This window comes from Chiroxiphia lanceolata, chromosome 8 (assembly GCF_009829145.1).
Source record: "Chiroxiphia lanceolata isolate bChiLan1 chromosome 8, bChiLan1.pri, whole genome shotgun sequence".
Lineage (NCBI taxonomy): Eukaryota > Metazoa > Chordata > Aves > Passeriformes > Pipridae > Chiroxiphia > Chiroxiphia lanceolata.
In genome coordinates this window covers 13,103,431-13,131,035 of record NC_045644.1, presented here as the reverse complement: position 1 = coordinate 13,131,035, position 27,605 = coordinate 13,103,431, and the positions used below count along the sequence as shown (strand labels likewise).

Below are 27,605 nucleotides of genomic sequence, written 5' to 3'. Positions count from 1 at the left end.
ACATACCAGTTTCAAACCAAGGAGCAACTGCCACTCTAACCTGCTATTAAGGATTATACAACAGTAGCTCTTTTGGCAGCAGATCACAGTGTTTCAAAACAATGACGCTTTTCAGGAGGCAAACACGGACTTAGTGGGCCTTTCCAGAAGCACAGTAGCAACCGACAAAGTATTTGAGACACTCAACTCCAACCAGCAGCACAGTCACACTGAAAGCATGCAAGGTGCCAGTTTGGATAACCAAACAGACAAAAGTCCGCTTTATCTTCTGAACACTGAAGGTGAGGGAGGACATTTTCGTTGTCCTTCCTCACTGACTGTGCTCACTGGTAAAAAAACCTCTTTGTCTCTGAAGATCACATACCTGTTTCATTAATATTTTACAGGAAAAGCAAAGATACTGAAACCTCATTCTGGCTTTTTTTTCTAATATTTGAAAGTAAAAAGAAGAAGGAGTTTTTTTTGGAGACACTTGAACCCTCTTCCATGCTGGATGGGCCTTCTCTATATATTTATGGGCTACACAAACAGATGTGACAGCAGAATCAGAATCTGAACCATCTCTGCAGGCTGGAAACATGAACTCACGTCTCACTCCAGCCTTGGCAGAAAGCAGTCACTGCTCAGCCCCAGTGAGGATAGCCAACTGGCTACTCAGCCTGCATCCCAGGGCTCTGGACACAACACTCCCCAAGGGACATGCTGCTGAGTAAAGAACTGGGGAACTCTTGGCTCCTCCTTCATAAAGGAATTGAAAATAAACACTGAGATCAACAGCTGAAAAGAATCTGAGAACTGCTCTCTCAAAACCAAGGACAACTTTTTCTTTCCCTGAGAGTTTTCTTCTCCAGCACCATTCCCTTCTCTTTCCAGCTTCTTAAAGGAAAAAGCTTACCAAATGCTCATATACTAACTTGGTTTCTCTTCTATATGAGACCTTACCCATCCATAAGAGACCAATCGTTGACAAATAAACCTATCTTTCAAAAAAAAAAAGGATAAGCAGAGGACTGTGGAACTAAAACAGACACAGTACAATATCCAGCAAGGCCATGGACTTCATATGCATAACTCAGCCAATTTTCAACTTGCTGTTTGTTCACAAAACACAAACAAGACAAAATAATGACACTTCTCAGCTATAAAGGGCACTGTGAAAGCAAATACTGAAATCATTTATTAAAGATGATCTTGATTGTCTGCTACCCTGACATATAGGGCTCCAAACAAATACTAGCCTAATACAGATTTTATGGGCTTCCCACTTTTGTCCTTAATAATGGTTATCCACCTCTCTTCGAAGAAGCCTTCCCTGAGACTGATCTAGCCCAGAGGTGAGAACAGCAGGAGTCTTCTGCATCCACGCTCAGGTCCTGGAAATCAACCCTGGGCTGGCTCCAACACTCTCCTGAAATGCTCACAAAGGCCAGAAGCACAACTTCTCCAGGCTCTATGTTCCTCCTAGTTTAGCAACCACAGGTCCCCCTCACCTGAACAACAGAAAAAATCCTCTTTCTCCCCAAATCAGAGGCTGACAGGTACTTATCACTCATCATGGAGATCAGAAAGGCACATACTCAAAACCTTTCCTGCACTCTGTTCTCAGTAAGCAGTCCCACACAGCAGCTTCTTGCCAGTGAGAAGCAAGACACACAGACCCACTAACAGAGCAAGGACAAAGATGGAAAATCAGGGAACATGAAGACTGTAGGTGTTTTGAAGTGTTCTTCCAGTGTGAAGTTCCCTTCCACATAAAGAGCACAATTCATTACTTTTCTGACCTGTTTTTTCAATCAGACGCAAATATAGTAATTATAGTCTGCCTGATTACAAATGAAATTACAAATCTGTCCTAAGGGCACAATAGTGTCTCCACCTAGCTGTTATCCGTCCCCAAATCTCATTTAATCTTGACAGATGTGTACTACTGAGGCACCACTATAGGAAACTCTAGAAGTAAATTAATTTTATGAATACTTTCTCTGCAGTATTCCCATGGTCTTCCAAAAGACTGCTAATTTGCACAGCTTTCGTTAGGCAACCTACGTGACTACATTAATCAGTAAAATAACTGAACATCTATGATGGCTTCGAGCTCTTGCTACATTTCTGGCTTCTCTTTGATAACCTAACCGTCTCAGCTTTATCAAGTGATTCCAAAGGCCCACATTAAACTGTTTTCCAACTGTATCAATCTCTTTTCTTCGGAAACTTCTTACTATCCTGTCCAAGCAAAACACAAACCACTAAGTTCATTTGGGGAAAACAAAGTCATCTTTCCATGGGCCCTTCAGTTCCCTGGTTTTTAATGTTAAATCAGTCCTGCTGACACAGGAGACTGCTCCCTGGCAGGAGCAGAGGAGGACACACATAGTGCTGTCTCCGCACTTGTCTCAGCATAGGCAGTTCTCAGAAGGAACACAATGAAGTGACAGACCTACTCCATCAGCTGCAACCTGGAAGAAAACTGTCAGCCTGAAGGGTGAGAGAACATTAATATATAACTAAGACAGCATCATCAGCACATCCCTGTTATCCCAAAACCAGAGTCAAGAGTTCCCAACACCGAACCTTCCCTCTGTCTGGGATTTCTCTCTTCAGGGAACCTCAAGAATCTCGTCAGTGTAGGTAGACTCGAAGGCGCATTCAACAGCACAATCTTGTTTTACTGCTGTGGATGAGCGAACAGCTTGAATCCCCTGGGTTCTGAGATGCCTTTAAAAACACCTGTCCCTAGCAGAGTAGCACAATGGCCCTGATTCACCGAGGACTTCTTTTTCAGCATGTTACCTGACCTACTGTAGCCTCTTAAAAAAAAAGCTGACCATATGCCCAGCCAACACAAAGCCTCCTGTGCAGCCACAGAAATGCCTCCTTCTAATTGCTTTCAAATCAGCAATTGAAAAAAACCCCAGCCTTGCTTTGAGCATCACAACACAGTAAGACAGTTCTCCACATGTTCTAACCTTTCCAATATTCGTTCTTGACCCCAGCAGCACACATCGATTTATGAGGACTCAAAGTGCATTTTATGACTGTCTTTGTTAATATCTACTCACTACATGTCTGTGAAGAAAAGTGAGTGGTAGATGAGTAAAACACTGTTAGCTTTTCATCATCTGTTCCCTCCTGATTGCTCAAGTTTAGCAAGCAGAGTTTTTTGGCCTTGGCTCATAAAACTGCCAGTGCAATATTGAAAGAGAAGTTAAAATACATATAAAACAAGAGGTTAAGAACCTACCTAATCTATTATCACATGAAAAAAGAGGAAAGGTTAGATTGCAGATGTGTTTTTTAATAACTCTTAGAAAGGCTAAATCATTATTTCCTTTGATGATAAGTGAAAAAGTCCCCAAATAATTGAAGGCTATAGACGGATATTTCATCTCAGATCACAGCAAGTAAAACTCTTGTATAAAATTTGCTCACAAAATATCACACACATCTGCTGATAATTCCAGCAATGACATTTTTAACATACTTACTCTTTATAAAATCATTCTGTTTCAACACCACTATAAGGAAGATACTAATGAACACCAGAACATATGCGAGACACATTCTGCTCAGGATGTCTGCAGTCACCAAGTGGTTCAGGGTACAGGCAAGCTAATGCCTTCTAGAGGCTAAATTCACATAATTAACTTAAAAGGACTTAGCAGAAGATCATCTGGTATGCTAGTCACTGCTTAGGAGGGACACTTTCAGGTAGAGTAAGTATTTTAGAACAGAAAAGATGGGGTTTGTGTCTACTTACCTGAACCACTTACAGCTTTAGGCAACAAATGCCCATTTTTATCCTTTTTCCCTAGCAGAGCTCTACAAAGCCCTTTCTTGCTGTGGAAAAGATCTGCTGACCACTTCTTCCTTGAGAGACCTGGTTCATGTGTTTGTACTTTTCTTTAGGCTATTTTTTTTTTTTTTTAAACAAAGGACAGCAATGGAGAAATGCAGCATCCCAAAACACTGAAAGACTCAAAACAGGCACCGTCTTGCTGACCTGCCCTTAAAAAGCATCACTGGTGCACCGACTGATGCTCGCGACATGAAGCGGAAAATGAAATCTGACTCCTGCCTCAGTTTCCAGACAGCAGAACTAACAGATGATTTACCAGTCTGGCTTGCTTCTATGTGAAATTCTTCTTCCCAGCTCCACTCAGCCACTTGTATTCAATAATGGGAAAGCTACAGGAACTGAACTGGAAGAGCAGTTTCCAGGGTCAGTCCCAAGCTAACTGATGCTCAGAGCACCTGTAATTTATGTTCAACTGACCAGGATTTTTTTTAGGGAATGAACTCATCCTGACCTCAAAGAACACACTGAGAATAACATTATAAAAGTGGAACTGAACAAGCAATGAAAAAGAAATAACTATGCAGCTATTACAAGCAATTTTTCATAAAAGCTCTCAGAGAATACTGCATATGCTGTCAGAAAAGACATGATTTATGCAGGACACTTGGGACCAAAATTTGCAGCCCTTTCCTGTGACTTCAAAGGCCAAAAAAATGTTTGCATAGTCTTGAAATGGAATTGCTTTGTAATATCTTTAAAGGTGACTTAAAAAGATTAGAGAGAAACATTTGAAATACCTTTGCCAATATGTTCAGCTCTTCCTTTGGGGAAAAAAAAAGGTATGTCAGAGACAGAGAAAGCAAATGAAATCAACATAAAAAGATTATTTATTTTTAATTGCAACTGTTCTATTTATTGACTTCCAAAATTACCTGAGCTGCCTGCCCTTCACTAGCACTTATTCTTACATGTTATTATTGGTAATTGCTGTGTTATGATTACAAAGTACTGGTATAAACCTCACTCAGCACCTCTTTGGGTTTCTGAGAGCAGAACATTTACATGCTCTTCTTTGACCTCATGTTCCTAATTAATCATTGTGCATGCCTATAAGCAAATCACCACCAACTGAATCAACCCAAACACTAGCTGAATTCAGCCAGTCCAGAGAACTCTGGATGGTTTCTGCTAAACACTTGGTCATCGAGCTTTTGAACTTACCTTCCTTTCCAGGTTACTTTAGAAGTCAACTAGAAAGTTTCTCTTGCTATACACCATGGCCAGATGTACCACATTTGATGCAAAAGCCAAGAGGAGCACGGTCCAAGCAGTAAAGTATGTGTTGGTTCCCATCCACAGCTACCATTCTCCAAAGGAGATAAGGAATACTGATTTCAGCAGCAAACACTGCATGAACAGCTAAACACTTCCTCCTGAAGTCACAGACACAGCTGGGATGCAGCTGTTCCTACCGCAGCAGTGCAGGCAGCAGCTGCTGCCAGGGGGAAGGCAGCAGCTCACACAAGAGAGGGACAACCCACCCAAAAGGTCCTACAATCCAGATCTGGCCACCATAACTGCCAAAGCTGGACCACCCCAGCTGGAAAGTACTTTGGGGAAGTATACCTTCCTGGAGGGTTCAGGGAAAATTTGCTTCCTGAAAATCTAGCAAGAATGTATCTTCAGTGTTTTATCTATTAGGCCAAGGTTAACAGGGAGAACTGCAAGGCCTGAGTCAAAGCCCACTAATCCAAAGGCCTGCTCTTAAATAAAAAGTGGAAAACCACTCTACTTCAGAGCCTCTTGCAGAAACATGTACAGGAAATCTCTGGTTTACCCCTTCCTCTGAACCAATTGTGCCAAGCAAGGTTAAATGGTAATATTGTAGTAAGCACATATGCAAAATAGCAAGTCTTTGAAAATATCTGAAATGCAGCTGGGAGCTGTAAATACTCTATAACTAAATTAAGCTAAGTTTGGACCACATAATGACTTCAAGGAGCTTTTGTTTCTAAATAAATCACTTGTGGTGAAAAGAGCCGGAATGGTAGTTATAGCAACCACAACCATCTTCTTATTTACAGGCTGGGTACAACACGAGCAGTACTAGACCATATTGTTCCTACACATCTGTTTCTACTAACTTACTTCACTTTAGAGTCACCTTCAAATCTCAAAAGAATCACATCTCCTCAGGCCTCCCTTTCTTCTTCCATCCACCTACAGAAGATCTGCCCACGCGTCCTTCAATTTCAAAAGAGAAACCAACAGGCTGCTCATGTCCCAGCACCATTTCTATAGGTATCTCATTACTGTGACTCCTGCTCTCCATATTTGATGGGCTCACACCTTTGCAGAATTTAAATCAGTTTTGGCTGGTATGATGCACGGGGTAAGAACACACCTGGTTTCTTCCTGAGGTGTTAAGAGAAGGCAGCATGCAGATGATCACAGTGGGGTTTCCAACCTCCCCAGTTTAGTCAGAACATTAATGAAACCACCAAAAAAGGGCTGCCTATGCTGGTAAAACCCACAGCAGGTAATCATGCCCAGAGGATAATAGGTTAAGGTCACCAGCAAGCCACAAGTTTAGCCTCTACCATTCAGTACCAGACTTGTAAAAGTGACAGGACTAAGAGGGCTGGCACACAGCCACTCACTGCTCCTACGTTTGGGGACCCAACTGTCCAGGAAGTTAGAGCGAATATGCTTTTGACCTTATAGTACAGTGCACATTGTTACACATTCAGGTAGTAGTAAATATTCGACAGAGACTGCTTGCTGTGGGTTTTTTAGGCTGAATTACTCAGGCTCCCTCCTCAGTCTCATGCTGCCATAAAAAAATGTATTTCTCCTAGTATGGCTTCATGCAGGCAGGTCTCCCCAGCACCCTTTTAGCCCTGCAACCACGTGTGAGACTTAGTAACTACATTTATGTAGGTGGGTTTAGATCATCAATTGCTTACAGTGGCTACCTTCAATACCTACACAATTTTTTTCCAGATGTTGCTTAAGGTGTATTTACCTTAATTACACATTAAGGTACATTAAGTCCTATTTATTGTATGTGCTGGATTCTCTCTGTCTTATGATTACAAAGCCACTCCATGGTTGTGTTAAGAAAGCAAACTCATGTTATACATGCTCTCTATGCAGAGTGCAGAGTCCAAGGTTTTAGGAATCATTCCAGTTAAGGAGTCATAATGATTAAAAAGCAAAACACAGCTCATTGCTACACATCATGGCACATAATAATTTCTTTAGTAGCAAAAACCAGACATTTAAAAATAGGAAATATTTATATCAATGTGCACTTTGAAGATACTCATAAAGAACAGGATATGCTTCAGCACAGAATAGCCAACTTTTGAAGACTTGGATTGTGGTCATTTCAAATAACATTTCAAATTATATTTGTGCTACTGACGCTATAAATAAAATTTAAAAATAAATGCAGTACAGACAATAAGCAAGGAATTCCCATGCACTGACTTGGATACATCTCATCCCAAACGTGTCCCGAAGAGTGAGGCAAGTCTTCCACTCCAGGGCACATTCTGTTCAGTCTTCTACCCTATTATTCTCACTGCTAAAAAAGCCACAGCTGTTTTATATCAGGACACCCAGTGTTTATGGGCCACCCCGAGGCAAAGACCTAGCACAGAGCAGGCACTGCGAGCTCATCCCAAGGTACATCATCCAGGCTGTGTCCTGCTGAGTGCAGCGCTGTCCTCAGTTTCCCCTGGGCAGAACCCTGCTCTCTCCATGGGTTTACGCTGCATGGTATGTGAGTATTTCTTATCCTGAGGTGATTAGTTACTGAGCTGTTCTTTTAAAGGAGTGAAGACAAGGCACAGGCCTGTCAAATGGCAAGCCAGTTCCTATGACAACTTTCCACTGCAGCCTGGCTGGAGACCATCAATTCACCTTCTCCAGGCCAAGCAGCTTCTACGTGGTAACACTGCTTTGTGTAGGACTGTCACCAGTGCCCAAGCAATGGCAATTGCATGGTACTGAACCACTCAGACCCCACAGTACTCCCCAGTTTCAAATTCCCACAAAATAATGGATTCACTGAGTGCAACTGCAGGACTCCACTTCTGTCCCTTGCCTAAGATTTCCAGGGAAGAGCTGTGGTCAGCCTTTTTTCCTGCACCCCCTTGCATAGTGGTACCTACAATTCCTGCTGGATTCAAAGGTTGCAGATCATCTCAGCTTGTCCTGGAGCACTGCAAACCTACTCTGCAGCCGGCCCACACCATCCCCAGATAACAGCTCACGCTGCAAGCTACCCCCCCATCTATCAGTTTTCAACAAACATTATTTTATTAAGTTGAACTCCAAATAACAGTTATGATGTTATTAAATAAACCTATCTTCTTCTTCAATAAGCATCAGTTAAACATTGTATTTTAATTGTTTGCTTCCCTTCTACTTTCAATGCAAAAATAATATATTTGTATATTTTTGATGGAAATAAAACACTCCTTTCAATTTTTCCCCAAAGAGCACAATACCACAATGTCTACCAGTAAACACCACACTAAGCTTTCTGGTTTTTCAAAAAAAAACAATTCCCCCGAAAGTTAAAAAAAAGTCTAGGATAAATATTTCTAGTGATCTTAGGAAGGGTTTATTAGCTTTCAATTCAAGTTATATTAGGAATCATACATGACAAGGAGCAACAATTCAAGGGGGATATTATTATCATCATCATTATCATCATTATTATGATTAAAAATTGCCTACAAACTGGAAATTTGCCTGGGAAAATGTCAGCTTGCATCTGATTTTCACTAGCATATATACTAGAACGGGTATATAACACTAATGCTACCAGTGCAAATATACTAACAGGCTGTTAATTTCAAACCTCAGCTGAAAACGTTTCTCCCATTCTTACAGTTTTTCTGCCCATTTCTCTCAGTAATTGTACTTAATTCAATGGACCATTCTAAATGCAGTTCGGTGGTGCATTTTGCCATACAATTTGTTTGAATGACGCTGTACAGAGTAAAGGTTGTATTGTGCTATATAATGAAACTATGTCTATGCGTGAACAAACCCCAACAGCTGTTAATCAAAGCAGCAGGTTCCTGAACAATCTTCTGGACTCTGGACTAATGGCAATAGATTATTTTAAATAGCAGTTCCACTCTAAAATATGTTTAGGTTGACACAGGCTGATAGGGACAGTGACAGACTTCCTGAGCTAAGCTGATCAGTTTGCAAGTCAAACACTGGGCTTTTTGCTCACTGCTGGAACTACAAATTCAGCACTTGAACCCAAGATCAAAATGCAGGTTTGAGTTTTGTTTCTGATTTTCAGCGAGACCATGTAGCACCTGAAAGGACCTGAAAATCTTCATATTTTCTGTTTAATCACTAGTGACAAACAGTTATATGGATCAATACAACATATTTCAGTCGGTGATGATGTTAGTCAAAAATGACACAGGGCATCACTTGGATAAGTAAGAGGAAAACGTTTCTAAGTGACTACTTAGAGAGCCTTTTGCAATCTTTGAGGTTCAAACAATGAATCTTCCAGAGCTAAAAAAAAAAATCTTTTAAAACATGAGTGATTATGTCTTGGGAGGAATGTTCTCAAGACCATGTCAAAAAAAACCCCAGCTTGGCAGCCTTTGGAACCACTAGCAAGGGAATAAACTTGAGGGTTTCATAATCTCAGCGGTTCCAGGAATTTTCAAAACTGCCTGTGCCACAAGAAGCAGCACTGTCGTATTAAGTCATCTGGTCTATCTGAAAACCAGTGTAGGTTTGTTTGTATCGTACATTTTGCAACATTATTTTTGGCACGAAAGGATGGATTTAAGAAAAAAAAAAAAGAAGCCTAAGCAAAATGCGAGCAAAGCAGTTTTGCACTGGTTTCATTTATTTTTTTATTTATTTGGTGCTTTGCTCCTGGCTTTGGTATATCAGCTCCAGCCTGACACAGCCGGATTGCCAACAGCAACTCCAATGAAACGGAGCGGTGACAATGAACCCTCGCCCCGATCCAAGGCTGCCCGGGACCAGGCTCTTCCCCCGGCGCCGGGGGAGGATGGATCGCTTCTCCTGCCTGTCCCGGCCGGGCGGCGGCCGCCCCGGGGGCAGCTGTGAGCGGGAAGGCGCCGCCGGGACCCTCCGCTCCACGTGGGGCGGGAGGAAGGCGGAAATGCAGGCACGGGGCGCCGGTCCCGGCCCTCCCTACACCCCGTCCCGGCGGCTCGGGGCGGCGGAGCGGGCACGGAACCGCCGCCCTGTCCCGGGCGGGGGCCGAGGCACCGCGGGAGCCGCCCCGCCCGGCACGGGACGGGGCAGCGGGGGCTCTCCGGGGCAGGACAGCGGGAGCGGCGGGGCCGGCGGGCGCTGCCCCCGGGGGGTCTCTCCCCGCGCCGCCCCCGCCCAGGGCACGGTCCCCCCCGCGGCCGGGGCGCGCACCCGAGGGGAGGGGGAGCTCCCCACTCATCACCCGCCCCCCGCCCCGACGGTGCCCGGCGCGCACCCGCCGCGCGCGCGCCCGCACCCGCACCCAGGCACAGCCCCGCGCGCGCACCCCGCCCCGCGCGCGCCCGCGGCCGCTCTCACCTCGCGCCGCGCTCGGGTGGAACTGCCCCGCACCAACTGCCGCAGCGCCCGCGCCGCACGCTCTGCGCACGCGCGCCCCGGCCCCGCCCCGCCCCGCCCCAGGGAGCGGGGAGAGCGTGCGAGCCCCGCGCGGAGCCGCAGAGCCGCGGCCCCAGGGAGCGTCGGCAAAGTGCGGGACGGGGAGCGGCTGCAGAGCGGCCAGAGGGGGCGCGGAGGGGATGGGGGGACTCGGGCATCTCCCTCGTGAGAAGGGACTGCGGGAGCTGGGCCTGTTCAGTCTGGAGAAGTGAAGACTGAGAGGAGATCGCATGAATGCATGTAACTACCTGAAAGGTTGTAGCAAGGGGGGTATCAAGGATGAAGGACCACCGTCTCCCTAAGATCTTGCTTTATGGTGAACTTGCCACCGGCTGCCGCATGAGAGAAGCCTCGAAGAGAAGATACAAGGACTCCCTGAAACAACATCTCAGCCTTGGCCATATTGATCAACATAACTGGTCTACTCTGGCCTCCAATCGGGAGGTCTGGAGACACACCTTCTATAACACTGCTGATGCCTTTGAAAAAGCACGCAGGATCACCCTTGAGGAGAAAAGACAACGCAGAAAGAATCGTGCCTTGCAGAATATACACCCTAAGGAGTCTTTCTGCTGTGCCTTTTGCAACCGGACATCCCTGTCTCGTATTGGCCTTTTTAGCCACCAACGTGCTTGTAACAAACGTGGGTAGAGCCCTTCCCAAATCTTCATTCGCGAAGCCTAGCTGTGAGGATGTGGCACTTAGCTCCATGATCTAGTAGACAGGGTGGTGTTAGGTCCAAGGTTGGACTCGATGATCTCAACAGTCTTTGCCAACCTTATTGATTTTGTGAAATGTCTCAAAAGCAGGTGCCAAGAGGATGGTGCCAGGCTCTTTTCAGTGGTGCCCAGCCACAGGGCAAGGAGCAATGGCCATAAACTAAAACACAAGAAATTCCACCTCAGCATGAGTCACACCATCACAGAATGGGTCAGGTTGAAAGGGACCACAAGTTGGTCACCTAGTCCAACCTCTGTGCCCAAGCAGAGTCATCCTCAAGCACATGGCACAGGACTGTCATCCAGATGGTTGTGGAATATCTCCAATGAGGGAAATTCCTCAGCCTCTCTGGGCAGTCTGTTCCAGTGCTCGGTCACCCACACATGTTCAGCTGGAACTTTCTTGTGCATCAGTTTCTGCCCATTGCCTCTTGTCCTGTTGCATGACACCACAGAGAAGAGCCTGGCTCCATCCTCTGACACCCTTCCTTCAGGTATTTATACACATTAAAGAGATCCCCTCTCAGTTGCCTCCTTTCGAGGCTGAACTGGCCCAGCTCCCTCAGCCTTTTCTCGTGAGAGAGATTTTCCAGATTCTTGACCTTCCTTGGTGAGGAAGAACTTCTGTACACTGAGGATGGCAGAGCAATGGGAGAGGCTGCCCAGGGAGGGTGTGGAGTCTCCTTCTCTGCAGACATTCCAAACCCATCTGGACACATTCCTGTGCCACCTGCTCTAGGTGACCCTGCCTGGGCAGGGGTTGCACTAGATGATTTCCAGAGGTCCCTTCCAGTGCTAACAGTTCTGTGATTCTGTGATTCAGTGTGCCAACCCATGCAACAGCCTCACAGCCCTCCCCCCCCAGCAGCTCCCCACATGGCCTGGCATTGCTCCAGCCAAAATCTCTGGGGCTGCACGCCCAGCCCTGCACCCTCTCAACCTGCCTGAGCTCCCCCCATTCTGTCAATTTGCCTCAGTGTTGCTGCATCCCACATAATGCTCAAAGTCTGTTATGAGGCTACTTCATGTTAGTTTGCCATTGAATTACAATGCCTCAAGCTAGGAGCTTTAGGAAGCATAGGCTTTAGTATTAAATAAAAACCTATTCAGTCTACTTTGACATCAGCTCCCCATGCTGCACAATTTTCATTTATTTTAAAGCTCCATGATGGCTGAGGGAGCCAGAGCTTTGGTTAAAATTACCCAATTAATCATTGATACTTTGGGGAGTGTGTCTGCAGTGCAGGCTGGGACAAGGGGGGCCAGGGTGTGCCCCATCCACTGCCAGGAGGATGTTGAGGAGATCCCTGAGCAGCTGCAGGTGGCACAAGGGTGATGGCTGGGGGCTTGGGGGATGGTGGCCACAGCAATCAGCAGAGGGGGGTCCTGCCCGCCCACCCCAGCAAAGGTCAACTGTGAGCACAGACTGCATCCATCACACCTCTGCGCATGACCATCTGGCTGGGCAGGCTGAGGGGATGGTTGTGCAGAGCAGAAACTGCCCCATGGTGCATCTCCGTGCCACACTGAGTCAGCATCACCACAAAAAGTGCAGGGCAAAAAAACCCTCCCCAGCAAAACAAGCTTCCCTTTTTCTGTGTGTTTTTTCTGACTCTGGTGGCCTGGAAAAGGTGGGATCCTGGCCACCTCAGGTTGGTCCATGCCAGAGACAAGGGTGATGGCAGCCACACGACTGCCCCACCTCATCCAGGCCCACACTGCTGTGCCAAGCTGCCGGCGCACATGTCCAGTGTCCCTTCCCATGCCTCCGTGGTGCCCAGAGGTTGGGAATGTCTCCCCGCCTCCAGCAGCAGCTCTTCCATCACTGCTGCCATGATGCTTCCTTTGGCTTCCAAAGGATGCTTCCCTCAGCTTTCCCAATTGCCCTCTGCTCTGCTCTGCTCTGCTCTGCTGTGCTCTTCTCTGCTCTGCTCTGCTCTGCTCTGCTCTGGGTGATAAGGCACTGTCACTTCCCTCTGGCACAGGGACATGCTGCCGGGCAGCGTTTTGCTGAGTTGGACACACTCGGTCCATTGTGTCTCTCCAGGCTCTGTGAGATTTGCTCCATTGCCTTGCCATGGGGAAGCACCCAATGGCACCAGAACCATTAGTTCTGGCTACACCAAAGCCTGTTTTCAGTGCCAAGCCTGTGGCATGGAGGCATTGCCTGTCAGGAAAGCTCAGCTACACTTCCCAATGCCCAATGGTGAAATGTATGTATGTCTGTCTGTGCATCTTTCCAACACATAACCCCAGGAGATTCATTGAAGACAGCAAGGATGACTAAAAGTGTGAAATGGCTTTTCTATGAAGGAAAATTGAATAGAAAAAGTCCTTCAGCCTGGGAAAGAGCTGGAGGAGAGTAAGGCAGAGGTCTGCAAAATCCTGCACTGGGAGGTGGCTGGGGAGGACCTATGTCCCAGCTCTTCCCCTATGTCCCACAAGCCAGGGGCATGGAATTAAATTAACTGGCAGACACTGAAACATAAAGAAAGATGTTTTTTTTTCATAGAGTGCATTATCAAACTGTGGATTACAGAGCACAGTGGCATCCAGGACATGAACTCGCACAGATTAGATAAGGGCCAACAAACACAAGGATGTGACTGCTGCCAGGGGAACCCCAGAGACGCAGACAGACATAATCAGAAAAGTTATACCAGGGAAGCATAAATCTCCTACTGTCAGAAAGAAACTCTTGAGGGATTTAGAGGGATCCAGTACAACCATTTTCCTATTTTGTTAGTGTTTTTCTGTGTGCAGTTAAGCGAATACATCTACCTGCTTTACATGTGTGTTTATTACTTGCATGTTTGCTCCTTGACTTCACTGCCCTTACCCACAGAGCTCTCCCTTCTCCAGGGGCTCATATCCACATCTGCCACAGGAGATCTAGCAGCACCTCCTGGGAGACACCGAGATCTACCTTTTTCCCACTGCTGGGAAGCATTTCCCTCTCACTCAGCTGCTGTGTGACAAAACACATCCCCAGAGCATTAGTGTAATGGACTGTGCCGGCCAGAAGGTGTGCATTTCGTTGCCGTGTGTGCACAGCTCAGAGTACAGCTTTCCCTCTGACTCACAAGCCCAGCCTGATTGCAGCTCCAGAGATAAGTTGTTTAACAAGCCCCATCAGCAGGCAGATGCTGTGTGGAGAGTATCGCAGAATTTCAAGGAGTCTTCCTGCTGTCTCACATGCAAGACTTGATTTTTGAAGCAACTGGGAGGTATGGAATGGTCCTGGGCAATTTAATCCCTAATACAACCCACCATTTTTTCAGTGGTGTACAATTCTTAGCTATGGGACTTCCTTCAAGTCTCCAGGACACGGCCACACTGCAGCTCTCCCCTCTCTGGAAGGGCTGTACAGCTCCCAGGTTTGTTGTCCAAGTCAACCTCTGAGAGGTAGGTCACGGCTCAAGGCGCTCACAAAGGAATTGCATTTGGGTGCCAACCACCTGGAATGGAGGTCCTGCTGCAGCTGCCTGGAATATGGGAGCACCCCCAGAAATGGCAACTCATGCTGAGGTGGATAAAAAGGTCTCAGCCACCCTTTTCTCCTTTGAAAGAAGCAGCCTTCTAGTGAGCTGGAATCGCATCCTTGTTCTGTGGGACAGCAGCACTCACTTTAATTTAATGACTCCAACTCCTCGTGTTCATTCAGCTACAAGATCCCAGGCAAAGGGGTTTGATCCCAGGGTCTTTACCCATGGATGTCAGCAGTCCCTGCAGACTACCTTGTATTTCATCGGCTAGAGGAGACTGTGACACTCCTAACTCCACTGTTAGACTGCATATATATGCCAGTGCTGAAACAGCGCAAGTGAGGAAGCCAGGGTAAGCTGCACTCCACTTTTCCAAGACAAAAGAGAACCAGAGAAGCCTCTATCATCAGTAATAAGCATCAATGCAAAGTCATCAAAGCAATACCACACACATAACTAAGCAGAGCTGGAAGCTTCTCAGTTGTGTGATCAGTTACTCCCAGTAGTAGAAACCTGATTTAGGATATTGTAATGCAAAGCAACAGATGTTGAGGAAGTGGTAAAACACACTTGTGTGTGAGGAGTATGTGAAATACCTGGAAAAAAAGACAGAACAAGGAGAGGATTTCTGCATTGGCAGTGTGAGCCAGGCAGCCCAGCCTAGGACTGTTAGCAGCCCACAGCCTGTGGGTGAGGCTCTCTGCCTGAGCTGCTCTGCCATCAAACATAAGCTGCTGGGATGATCCAAGTGTTGTAGCCTCACCATCACTGACCTAAGATTGGCTTCAGGAAAAACTGAGTCTTTTTGGGAAAACTACCTGTGAGCAGATTTAAGTGCTGAAAAAAACAAGCACAAGCGAGGTCTCTCACCCAAGTGTGTGCATAGCTCCTCTCTCTTTTCACTGACCAGTGCCTCCACCAACTGACATCCTCATTCCTCCTATGCCCTCTGGGGCTAAGGTGGGGCACATACACGTGTCTGTTGATCCTATCACCAATCCCTGACTGCACTCCTAGGATCAGCCTGCTGCTGCAGTGAGGCAGTGCTCTGCCTTGAGCTGGGCTCTCCTCACTCCCAAGTGAAAGGGATGTTTTCCCCCCAGAGTTTCTACTCCCGGCGATGCCCTTGTAAGCACAGCTGCAGGGACATGAACTCCAGCCAGGGTTGCTTCTGTGCTTGCAGAGCCTTTTTCAGAGCCACTGTTATGATTAACTTCTGATCCCAAGGAGACGTGGAGCAATCTTTCTCCCTATTTGGCTGATCTCTTTGAAACAGCTTTTAAGGAAATTTCCCTGTCCAACCATCCAGGAGCCAGTCTGGCAGTCATGCTTGTACCACCTGAGCTAGGACCAAAACCCCTTCACAGCTGCACACCCCACGCTCATACAGTCAGATCAGGTTTCCTTACTGGCTCAACACCAGGTTTCCCACAGCACAGTCTCAGATCTCCAGATCCTTTAAATAGTTTAATCTTGGTGCAATAAATGAATAACAAAATAACAGCTCAGGCTGGGTTCCTCTGAGGAGGGACCGCAAACCAAGGAAATCCTAGACTTTTATACCCTTAAATTCTAAGTGCTCAAAAGTGCTGGGTCCTTGGCTCCTGCCATGCATGTCGCTGTGTCGGGTCACCTGGCTGGGCCATAGGTCCCTGTGACCTTTGTTATGCAAAGTGCAGCAGTTCACAACATCTTGCCTGGGACTCCGACTACCCAGAGCTCAACCTACAGCTCAACCTCCGCACCGAGCTACCTGCACTGAAGTATTCCTCAACAGCAACAGCTCTTTTGGAAGTCATGGCTCTCTCCAATGCCAGCCCTGGCTTGTTTGTCCTCCTGCTCGTTTCCTGGAACTCTCTCATGCTGTACCCTGGCCGTCTGGGAGGACAAACAGGGATGAATGTAGTAGAGAAACTGGGCATCAGTGCAGGGCTCAGTGGCACAGAGATGTACAGCAGGGGACAGGATCTGTTTTTACATTTCACAGTGTTTCTCACACGTGGATCACAGATATTTAAAGTTGTTTTTCTTTCTCACAGTTACATTTTGTGCTGCTGCTCCCAGAGATCAGACACTTCTCACTGATCTCTTGGCAGGTCCTGCTCTGGGGGGCCATGTTCCCAGGCATTGCACTTGGCCTGGAGGTGGAGTGTACATGAACCCACCTTCCCGTCAGCTCTGCAGCCCTGGGTACTCCTAGCAAACCCTTGCCAGTGTGGGGGGGTGGCAGCCTGCTTGCACGGACAGTAGAGAAACAAAAGTGTTTCAGTTCACGGCAAACAATCTGAAGGCAAAATCCTCCCTGTGTGTCTCCTCTGGCACATCTGGACTGATCATCATCAGTCTCTGTCCTGGGCACCCCCTCCTCAGGCATGTCCCCAACTCTGCACCCCAACATCCCACAGCCCCATCCCACAGAGACCTCACACAGCTGTGGGCACCCTGGTTCTTATCAGAGGGGAGGGGCTGGGACCAGTCCTCCCAGGACACGTTCACACCAGACATAGACGTACAGCACAGCTTCCCTTGAGCATTGGCAGGGACAGCTGGGGATACTCCAGCAGGAGTGATTTGTGTGTGTGTGTGTGCACCTGTGTGCCTGCCTTTGTGTCTCTCTGTGTCTGCCTGACTCTGTCTCTCCACCTGCCCATTTCCGCCTGCTTCCTTCTGTGTTTCTGCCTCCCCTTGCCAGTGCATCTGTGTGTGCATCTGTGTGTCTCTCTGAAAGGCTGCTTGTCCCCTTGTCTGGCTTTGAGCATGTGGACGTGTGTGTCTTACTGTGAATGTGCCTGACCCTTTTCGTGTGCCTGTGCTTCTTTGTCTGTGTGCGTGTGACCTCGTCCATCTGCCCGTGTATGTTTGTGTGCTCTTTCAGAGTCCATCTGTCTGTCCATTCCCTCTACACGTCCGTTCATCCATCCATCCATCCATCCATCCATCCATCCATCCATCCATCCATCCATCCATCCATCCATCCATCCCGCCCCGTGCCCCGCCCGCCGCCGCGGCTCTTCAGCACCGCGGTGCACGGACAGCTCCCGCCTCCTCCCGCAGCGGCGGCACCGCGCACCCGCGCACCGGCGCACCGCACCGCACCGCACCGCACCGCACCGCACCGCACCGCGCGGCGTCGCGCCTCTCTCCGCCGGAGCGCTCCGCCCCGCACCCCCTCCGCACCTCGCCGCGCCCCGCCCCGCCGTACATAAGCTCCGGCGGCGCCGCTGGTCCCGCTCCGCCGCCATGAGCTACAGCGCGGAGCCGGCGGCTCTGGCCGCCTCCTACCGCCACCTCTTCGCGGAGGCCCCGCGGCGCCCCGAGGTGCCGCCGGCCCGGCGGGCGCGCCCGGGCGCGGAGCCGGCGGCGGTGCGGGAGCGCGGCGCGGAGCCGCGACGGCCGCGGGGCAGCGAGAAGGAGCAGCTACAGGGCCTCAACGAGCGCTTCGCCGGCTACATCGAGAGGGTGCGGGCGCTGGAGGAGCGGAACCGGGCGCTGGCGGCGGAGCTGGCGGCGCTGCGGCAGCGCTCGGACGAGCCGCGCCGGCTGGGGCAGCTGCTGGGCGGGGAGCTGCGCGCTCTGCGCGCCCGGCTGGAGGAGGCGCACGGGGAGCGGGCGCAGGCGATGCTGGAGCGGGCGCGCCTGGCCGAGGAGACGCAGCGGCTGCGGGCGCGCTGCGAGGAGGAGGCGCGGAGCCGCGCCGAGGCGGAGCGGGCGCTGCGCTCCCGGCAGCAGGCGGCCGAGGTGGCCTCCCGCGCCCGCATCGACCTGGAGCGGCGGGCGGCGGCGCTGCGGGAGGAGCTGGCGGAGCTGCGCAGCGCCCACGCCGAGCAGCTCGCCGAGCTGGGCGCCGCTCTCCCGGCCTCGGCCCCCGCCCCGGCCCCGCGGCCCGACCTGGCCGCGGCGCTGCGGGAGCTGCGCGCACAGTACGAGGCGCTGGCGGCCCGCAACCTACAGGCTGCCGAAGACTGGTACCGCGCCCGCTGCGCCCGCCTGCACGAGCGGGCGGCCCGCAGCCAGGAGGCCGTGCAAGCCAGCCGCAGGGAGGCCGGCGAGTGCCGCCGCCAGCTCCAGGCGCGCCTGGTGGAGATGGAGAGCCTGCGCGGCGCCCACCAGTCCCTGGAGAGGCAGCTGCAGGAGCTGGAGGAGCGGCACAGCGCCGAGGCCGCCGGTCTGCAGGTGAGCCGGGCGGCGCCGGGAACCGTCACCGTCCTCTCCCCTGACACCGGGCAGCGCCGGGCACTGTGCGGTACCGAGCATCCTTCTCCCGTGCAATCCGCGCCACTCGGCACTTCCATCCCAGCAGCCGCCCCCCGTAACGTGTAGCACCGGGCATCTTCATCCCACGCAGTCCCCCGGCGCTGTGCCGTACCGGCACCTCCGACCCCGCATTCCCCCTCCCCTGGTGCTGTGCAGTGCTGAGAACCTCCGCTGCCTATGAAATCTTGCAGCGCAGCTCCATCCCCTGCAGCAGCCCCTCCCGCCGCTCTGTGCAGCGCTGGACACCTCGGCCCAGTGCGGTGCCCCCCCCTTCTGCTTTGCCCAGCACCCGCACAATCCCGATCTGTGCTGCGCTACCCGCAACACCCGAGCACAGTGCGGCACCCGCCCGGGCAGGGGCAGTGCCCCCACAGCGCTGCGCAGTGCCAGGCACCCCTACAGCCTTCCTGCCACCCAGCACAGTGCCTCTCTGCCCTGCACACAGGTCCTGCCCTGCCAGGGCATTGCCTGTTGCCTTCACCCTTTATCCATAGGCAAAACCAGACAGGGCAGGTTTCTGGGAAAGAGGCCAGGACACACCCTTCCTGCAGGGGACATCTCTGCACATGGCAATGCTGTTTGGGGCATCACTCCATCCCTACCCTTAGTGATGTTCCTGTCCCTTAAGGATCAGGTCCAAAATTGCCCACACATTTCCCATTGTTGTGGGTAATTCTTCAAAGCCATCTGCTCAGGCTTGGCCCCTTGCCCTGTGGCCTGACTCTTGGCACCTGCACTGCAGAAATTGGAGCTTTATAAAGACTAAGTCTGAATTTGCAGACAGATCCCAGCACCTCTTATGTCTGTGGCAAGACTCGTGGGATACTGAGTGCTCCATATCTCTTATTCCATTACCGCAGCATTACCGCATTTTCTTAGTACAGGGAAATGTTAATGATTTATAATAAAATATATCTTGAAATTGTTCTATTACATGGCTATTAAATGATCTGTGGTTTCTAAATCAAGCCATTTCCTTCTAAATACTGAAGAAGCTGCCTTAAATCATACCTAGAGGATGTTGTTTCACACCCAAGTAATGCCTTGTCATTTCTAAGGCCAAATTTTACCAGGCGCTCTAAAATTCATGGCTTTGCTCCAAGCTGCTTGCAGTCTTCCTGAATAGTTGATGCAGTCTTCAGCAAGTATTACGGAAATAGGCAATATACAATATTCTCTATAGTGGGTGAGAAAATTACACACAGTAATCTTCTTAAATAGTCTTGATGCCATGTGAAAGAAGGATTCCAGGAGCAACCTATCAATTGGAGAAAAAAAAATAATGCACCTGGATTGAACAGTACCATAATTGAAATTGCTTAATGACATCACAGCAGTGTTTTCCTGTATCACTCTCAGGATCTGCTTTATGTGTAGCATTACTTAGGAGTCTTTTGAGCAACGTGCGTGTGTAGCAGCTAAGTAATTTCCTTAGCTGCAACCAGTGGAAAAGGATGGAAGTGTGTATTAAAAGATAATATTCCTATTGTCTGAGCTTTTAAAATGTTCCCATAGACTTCTAAAGGCTGCCCAGTCAAATCTGAACCAACATGAGAGAGCTTTGGTTTGCAATGGTGTGGGAATGGGTTTTTATTCAACCAGCTGGTAGGGCTGGGATGTGGAAGAGAGGTGCAGAGAGGGTAACAACCCATTTCAAATGAGTTTTTTGTTCATGTGGACTGCAGGCAGAAGGAAGAGGGCTGAAGGAACAGAGGGTCACAGCAGCAAGAGTGGAGCTGTCCCAAGGTGGGGTCACCCCGAGTTCTTCCCTCCTGTCACGGCTTGGTGCAGCAGTAGTCTGTCTGCTTTGGGAGAAGAGGTTTTAATTGGTACAGCAGTGACATCCATGCATGTCCTGAGGCTTTTCAGCTGATGGCCCAATGATCTTCTCTGAGGCACAACTTCACGCAGCTCTCTTGCTGTGGAAAATGGGCAGAGCAGCACAGGTCAAGGCAGACACCCCAAGGATGGCCCCTAAGTGTCCCCCAAGGCTGGAGGTGCCCAGATAATTTGACTGTGAGATGCCCTGTGCTGCATTCAGGACGAGCTGTCACTGCTTCCCTGAGGGGCACTGCTCATACCGGGCTCGCTGCACCAAGGTCAGCACAGCTCCCTTCTCCTTGGGCAGCTCCACATCTTGTGGCTGTCTCTGCACTATGCACAAGGAAGGTTATGCTGGACAGAAAGGAGGGGACAGGATGGGAATGAGGATGGGGACAAGATGGGGATGACATGGCAGGACAAAGACTGTTTGCTGGAACAGAGTATCTGGAAACCATCACAGAGGCCCAACTGTTCGAGTGGGTGCAGGAGAGCAGAGGTTGGCAGTGGCCATTGCAGGGACCTGCAGGCAGGGCTACACCATAACTTAAATGCAAACTGCTGACTCATTCCTGTTCCAAATCATGCTCCTCTGGTGGCACAGCAGGGCAGCTGGCAGCAGGAAAGAGAGTGGGTTTCACTGATTTTAGGCTGCTTCTTAGATATTTGGATGCATGTGGGAGAAAACCAGGCTGCTTGTTTTCTGAGCAAAAAAATAGAAGAAAAGATTAGTCTCCTTTGTTAGCAGGAAATCTGGCCTTGGAGTCCTCCACATTGCAGGTAGAACTGGATGAATAGGGGGCAAAAGGTAGAGCTGATGAGAAGGATGCTAGAAGGATATCATTGCCCAGCTGAGCACCCCAATCTGGGGCTCTGGGCATTTTCCAGGGAAGGTGACAGACTTCCCTTCCTGGAGGGCAGCCCTGGCAGCACCACCCCTCCTTCCATGACCTAGACGTGTCCAACCCTTCTTAAGCCCCACGGATGCAGACTGCAGCCCTTCTCTGCTGCTGCAGTGCTGGGTGCTTTCACTTGTCCTGTTGAGCTACTGACTCTGCCCAAAATTTCTCTTCCCTCTGTAGCAGCCTGCCTTCTTCCCTGCAGGACTGGGGGTTCCACCACCATGCACTATTTGCCTGCCTCACAGACCGGGCTGCAGATGGGAAACTATATAAATCCATCAATATCTAAAGCCTCCCCCACTGCACACACTCACAAGCCACAGCCGGTGCTCAGCCTGCTTTTTCATCCCTGTTAGCATGAGATTTCATGGTCCCAAGCTCCTGGTGGGATGTGCCATCATGGACAAACTGCCCATTGCAACTTTCCTATCTCTGGCAATGGGCAGAGCAGAAAACCTGTGGAAGAAGTCCCTGTTCCAAAACACAGCCCTGAGCGCCCTTGCCTTTGCAGGATACCATCGGGCAGCTGGAGGATGACCTGCGAAACACCAAAAATGAGATGGCTCGGCACCTGAGGGAGTACCAAGACCTGCTTAACATCAAGATGGCCCTTGATATTGAGATAGCTGCCTACAGGTAAGGCTGCTTTATTCCTGCTTTGCCTGGCCACCTCCCAAGCTCAGTCCCATGACTCCACGAGGCTGACATATTTTCAAGGGCCCAGAACATACCTGGGTACACACTCAAGGGGCACCACAATTGTGTTGCTCATCTTTGCCACCTGGACCTGCTGGCTCCTGCCTGGGGAGCAGCCATGGCTCCATGTCATGCCTTAATCTAGCAGCTGTGAACTGTGTTCCCCAGCCATCCCAGAAACAGTGTTTAATGGGTAAAATTCAAGTTGGAAACTTGTCTCTCTTGCAAAGTCAAACTAGATGCAAAAGGCCAAGTCCCTGTTGTTTGGGTATTTATTTTCCTGGCATTTCTGGAAAGTTGCTCTCATGCACCCCATTCCAGAAATCATTGACCAAGACATGACTTGGAACCAGTTTCATGGTGCCGTGTGACCTGGGGTGATGGTCTGGAGTGCTTGGACTTTCCTGCAGGGCACAACTCGCCCTCAAGTTTTGCACATGTTTCACACTCCGACACTAACCTCTTTCCTTGTGATGCACTTGCAGGAAGCTGCTGGAGGGAGAGGAGACCCTCTTCAACATGGGAAGCGTTGGCCTTCCAGCACTCAATTTCCTCCCCAACCCTACTTATTCCTTTGAGCCAAGAAGCTTTAGTTCCTCTACTCTGTCCTTCAAGGAGGAGGAGCAAGGAGAGGTTATTAAAGTGACCTCTAAAATATCATCCAGCAGGGCTGAGGTGATTGAGGGGACCATAACCTCTGTCAAGAAAAGAGGGAGGTTAAACCTGCATGGAGGAATCATTGCAAATGCAAAAATGTAACCACTGGGACCCTGTTCATATGCATTTGAGGGGGAACAGTCTCCACTCGGCCTTTAAATTGCTTCTCTGGGCATGAAGCCACACTGAACTTGTGGGAAGCCCCCCTTAGAAACACATAACTCCCCAGAGACACCCAGGGATGGCTTCCCTGCAGGTCCCGCCACACAGAGGCTGAGCTTGGCACATTGCTCCCTTTTAAATGGGGTGGAGGCACAGCAGAACAGGTAGATAGATGCATGTTGGTTGTTGTTGTGGTAGCACATGGATTCATAGCACCCTCCCTCCCTCCTCCTGTGGCAGGCGAGGGGGAGCTGGCTGGGCCTGCTGCTGAGCCAGCTCTCTGGGGAAGGAAACAACTCAACATGTTTACTATCACTAGTTTCAAGACAACAGACCTTCAACTACACAAATCCATGTACAGATAAACTCTTCCCCACTCCTCAAGTTGTAGCCGTCCACTTTTAATCCTAGAAGCACAGAAATAGCCATACTGGACTGTAACCACACCTGAGGTCTGGTCTGAGCCACGTATGTTTTGAACTATGAGTGTTAATTTTTTTTTGTCCTGACAACTCTTGTTTTCTGGCAGCTTTAGTCCAGCCAAGGCATGTGGGGTTTATAAGCAGCAGGCAGAGGGCAGGGAACTGGTACATCAGAGGTGAAAGCACCACTGTGCCACAGGGTGCAGCACCTCATCTGGTATCACTGGCTCCAAAATGTCAGGGTCTGAAGCACCCTTGTTTGGCTGCACAGTCTTCACAGGGAAACCCAGTGCCCAGATTAGCATCATGCCCCAGCCGGCACTGGGAAGCTGCAGGACTCCTGAACACCAGCCCACAAAGCATCCTTGTCTCCGCTCTAACTGTTCCAATGTGTGCCAAATTTGATATAGGATTTAACAACCATAGGTTTCCTTCAATGCCTTAAATTGCCAGCGATCGCTTTTGCAAGAGCCGGAGACTCCGCGTGTGCACGTGCTGCGTGTCAGTGCCCTGGCAAGGTTATCATCACGAGACCTCGCTGCCCTTGCGGCGGTGCCAGAGTAGTTCCTGGAACCAGCAAATTGTTTGCTCGCACTCTTTTCTCTTCTATTGTAAGGCACAAGTTAATAATTAAAAAAAAGAAATAGCTGTGTGGATCAAACCAAGCTGTTTCGTTGTCTTTGCCGCCGCTTCACCTCGGGAACACACCTCGGTGTCTGGCCCACAGCTGGTTCAGTGGCCAGTTGTCCCTCTGAGCCCCTGCAAAGAGCTTGGTGTTGGGGTGTAGCTGCCAACCCCTGATGCTGGGTCTGCAAGGTGAGCCTGGTCCCACTGATGGCGGGGGGCTCACCCCAGAGGCCTGTCACAGTGGCCCTGCTTTGCAGAAGAGTTCATGGCCACCTGGCAAAGGGATCAAGGTCTGTCATGGCTGAGTGCACCCTCATTTGCCCAGAAAACAGCCTCAGAGGCTTTGATTAGGATTGCGTTCCTGACAGCTCAGTCCCAAACTACCCATCATTTCCTCTCCACCCTGCCTGTGTGCTGAGGGGTTAGAAGCACCCTCTTGGTTTGCCCGCACAAGTGAAGATAAAGCAATTTACACAATAGCAGATGGAAGAAGGGAGGGTGCACACACCTCCCAAGTAAACCCAGCAGTCACAGGTGTCCACAGAGCTGCTGTGACCACCACTAGCTAATATCTGGAAGATGCCCATGCTCTGCTTGAGATATGTTTGTAGAGGGAAAGAGCACAGGCAGCTTCTCTCGAGTGGCCCTGCCGGCAGCACAGTGTCCTATTGCCTTCCCATTCCTGCTTTGTTGCACCATGTCATGGCAAACTGCCTCAGACCCCAGGGACACAGTGTGACAGCCACAGGCTTCTCCACTAGTGCTGCAGGCCAGGAACAGCATGGCTATGTCCCTTCATCCCATCACACTGATAACCTTGGGGAATTATGCCCTGACGAGGCTGCTCACTGTGGGGTGACACAGCCCTGGGGAGGGCAGCCCTGTGGGTGAAGCAAAGGGTACCTTTTGGAGGCAGGGAAGGGGGCTTGGGCATGGTTGGAGCAGCAGCCACCAGAAAACCAGCACAGAGCACCTTGGGGTGCCCAGACAGAGCTCGAGGGAGCCAGCACCAAGTCCAAGGCACTGGCACAAAAAACAAGGACCAAGAAACCTCCAAATATCTCCCGGCTCAGCCATCAGTTAGGAAATGCAAACACACAGAATTTCCCCCAAACCATAAGGGAAATAAAAAGCAAATGTGACTGCGCAGCTAATGTAATACACTCTGAACCTCAAAGACTCTCCACCACTGCTGCTTTCTGTCCCTTGAGCACAATCAGCCTGACCTGTCCTTTGTTCCCAGCACAAGCCATTGTCAGGATTCCTGCTTGCTCAGCTGGCTGGATGCTAGCAACGAGGATGGGAATTTTACTTTGATGATACCAATGTGAAGTAGTTGTGGAGGAGTGTGAAGGAGCTGCGGGGAGGCCAAGGAGCTATTTTGGAAAATGCCTGCGTTGCAAGGGCCAGCCCAGAGATTTCCTACATTTCTGGAGCTCTGCAGTGTTTTGGCGCTGTCTCATAGTGTTAAGCTCCAGAAGTGGCAGAGGGGCAACAGGCAGGGAAAGGACCTGGGCATTTAGGATACAAAACAGAACTAGGCTGGAGTTTAGATTACCTTACGGTTTTGACATGCCTCTGCTGGGGTCTTTCCCTGTGATGTTACAGGACTGGAGGTGCCAAGTTTTACTTACTCAGATAGTAGCATGTGACTGACCAACCCCACAAATACTCTACCAGGACCAAGGGCAAGGAGAGCCCTTACAGAAGGGACATACATCACCTTCCTGAAGGACACAAGCCAACCACAGGTACTGTGTAAGGGAACAGCTCCCAAAGGGGGCCAGGGCTGCCCCCAGCTCTGCAGCAGCCTCCCAGCTACCTGTGTCCAGTCTTTGGCCACAATACCTGCGATGTAGGACCCTGGTATCCCAGTGGGGATACCCCTGGGGACACCTTGCTCTGGGCATTTCCCAGGGCTCTGCCCAGATGGGCTGCAGTTGCTTAATGCCCAACTGAGGCATCCTAAGCCCCATCTGTCCAGCTTGAGGGCCCCAGGTGGCTGCTGCTATTGAGGGCTGAGCTCCTCATTGAACATGTGATGATGTGTGGATCCTACTTACCCTAAGGGAGGCCCATGTCCACACTCTCCTTATCTTTATGAGAACAATGACAGCAATGCTGACCTCTGACTACCTTCATTCAGGCCTTATTTTCCATCACCATCTTCTTCAGAGTGACTCCTTTCACCTGCTGGCTTATTTGCACCAGAAGACTTCTACAGTGAACTATAAGCTGGAACAGGGGCAATAAATCCTCCTTTGAGGTTCCATCTTTCCTACTGGGATAAACACCCAGGCTGCCAGAGGAAAGGAGTCACTGCAGATGCTGAAAGATTTATAGCTCTGTAGAACCTCAACCTCTCAGACAAAAGGCAGCCATGGACAGACTGCTCCCTCCCTCAGTAAGGAGCAGCTATTTCTCCATGATGATGCATTGCATTCATCTTTATGCTGGGGAGAACTACAGCCTCCACACAGAGGTTCAAACTCCCACTTTCATAGCTGGCCTTTTGTTTTTTCCCTGGGTGGAGACGATGGCCCACACAGCTGTGCTTTGAGGCTGCTCAGCTCTGCTAGTTTTGTTGTCACATAGGTGAGATGGGTCACACTGCTGCTGCTCCTCCACTGATAGAAGAGCTTTGCTCCCATCACAATCCTGGAATCAAGGATCCTTTGGCTCCACTGGAGGTTCCTGCAACAACTATCTGTGCTGAGACATACAGCTCCTTAAAAACAGAGAGAGTAGCTGCACACGGAGAAGTTTTGCTAATGACGCTTATCCAGAAGCTGGAATTCATTAAAAGTAAGCCAAAAAAAAAGCAGTTGAAGAAAAAAAAAAAAAACCCAAACATTTTCCTTTGGCAGGAATGCAAACATCTTCTTTTCCAGACTGGGGAAGAACCCTGTCATTCAGCAAGAAGGAATCAATAGGCAATTCAGAGCAAAGTCTCTTCCGGTACCTTTGGCTGGATCCAGCCAACTCTCTCCTTGCCAGCTCTTAGCACAGAGATCTCCTTGAGGGGAAGGGCTTCTTTCCCAAGAGAGTGACCTACACAGAACCCTAATGCCAGTAGCCAAACAGATGCATCTGACTGATCAGATGTCCACATCAGTGGGGTCTGACACTTTGAAGCAGAGCATATACAAATAGCATAAGCAATGGCAGATCCTTCAAGCAAGTCTTTGCAGGCATATGAGAATAAGAATCGCTTGGCAAATGCAGCACAACGTGCAAACAGGGCACTGCTTGGGGTGGGGTGAGAGAATGCTCATTGACCCTGGTCTGTCCCAGCACTTTCAGCTGAACCAGAAGGGCTGCACAGCTGGGGTCTGCAACTATGGGGTCAGGGGGGATGCACTCCTACAGCTTGGGCAGGGGTCTTCTTCCAAAAC

General features: G+C 49.8%; 2 protein-coding genes across 2 annotated transcripts in view; one reads left to right on the top strand and one right to left on the bottom strand.

Moving 5' to 3' along the window:
* Nucleotides 1-10,480, bottom strand: part of NT5C2 (5'-nucleotidase, cytosolic II) — a 60,602-nt gene extending 50,122 nt beyond the window's left edge. The window contains exon 1 of the mRNA XM_032694609.1: nucleotides 10,388-10,480. The gene's annotated coding sequence lies outside the window, so the exon portion shown is untranslated. The remainder of the gene's footprint in view (nucleotides 1-10,387) is intronic.
* A 7,429-nt stretch (nucleotides 10,481-17,909) lies between these two features.
* Nucleotides 17,910-24,244, top strand: INA (internexin neuronal intermediate filament protein alpha). The gene is made up of 3 exons (XM_032694997.1): nucleotides 17,910-18,842; nucleotides 22,158-22,282; nucleotides 22,828-24,244. The coding sequence occupies exons 1-3, from the start codon at nucleotides 17,910-17,912 to the stop codon at nucleotides 23,099-23,101; spliced, it is 1,332 nt and encodes a 443-aa protein (XP_032550888.1). The 3' UTR covers nucleotides 23,102-24,244.
* The last annotated feature ends 3,361 nt before the right edge of the window (nucleotides 24,245-27,605 follow it).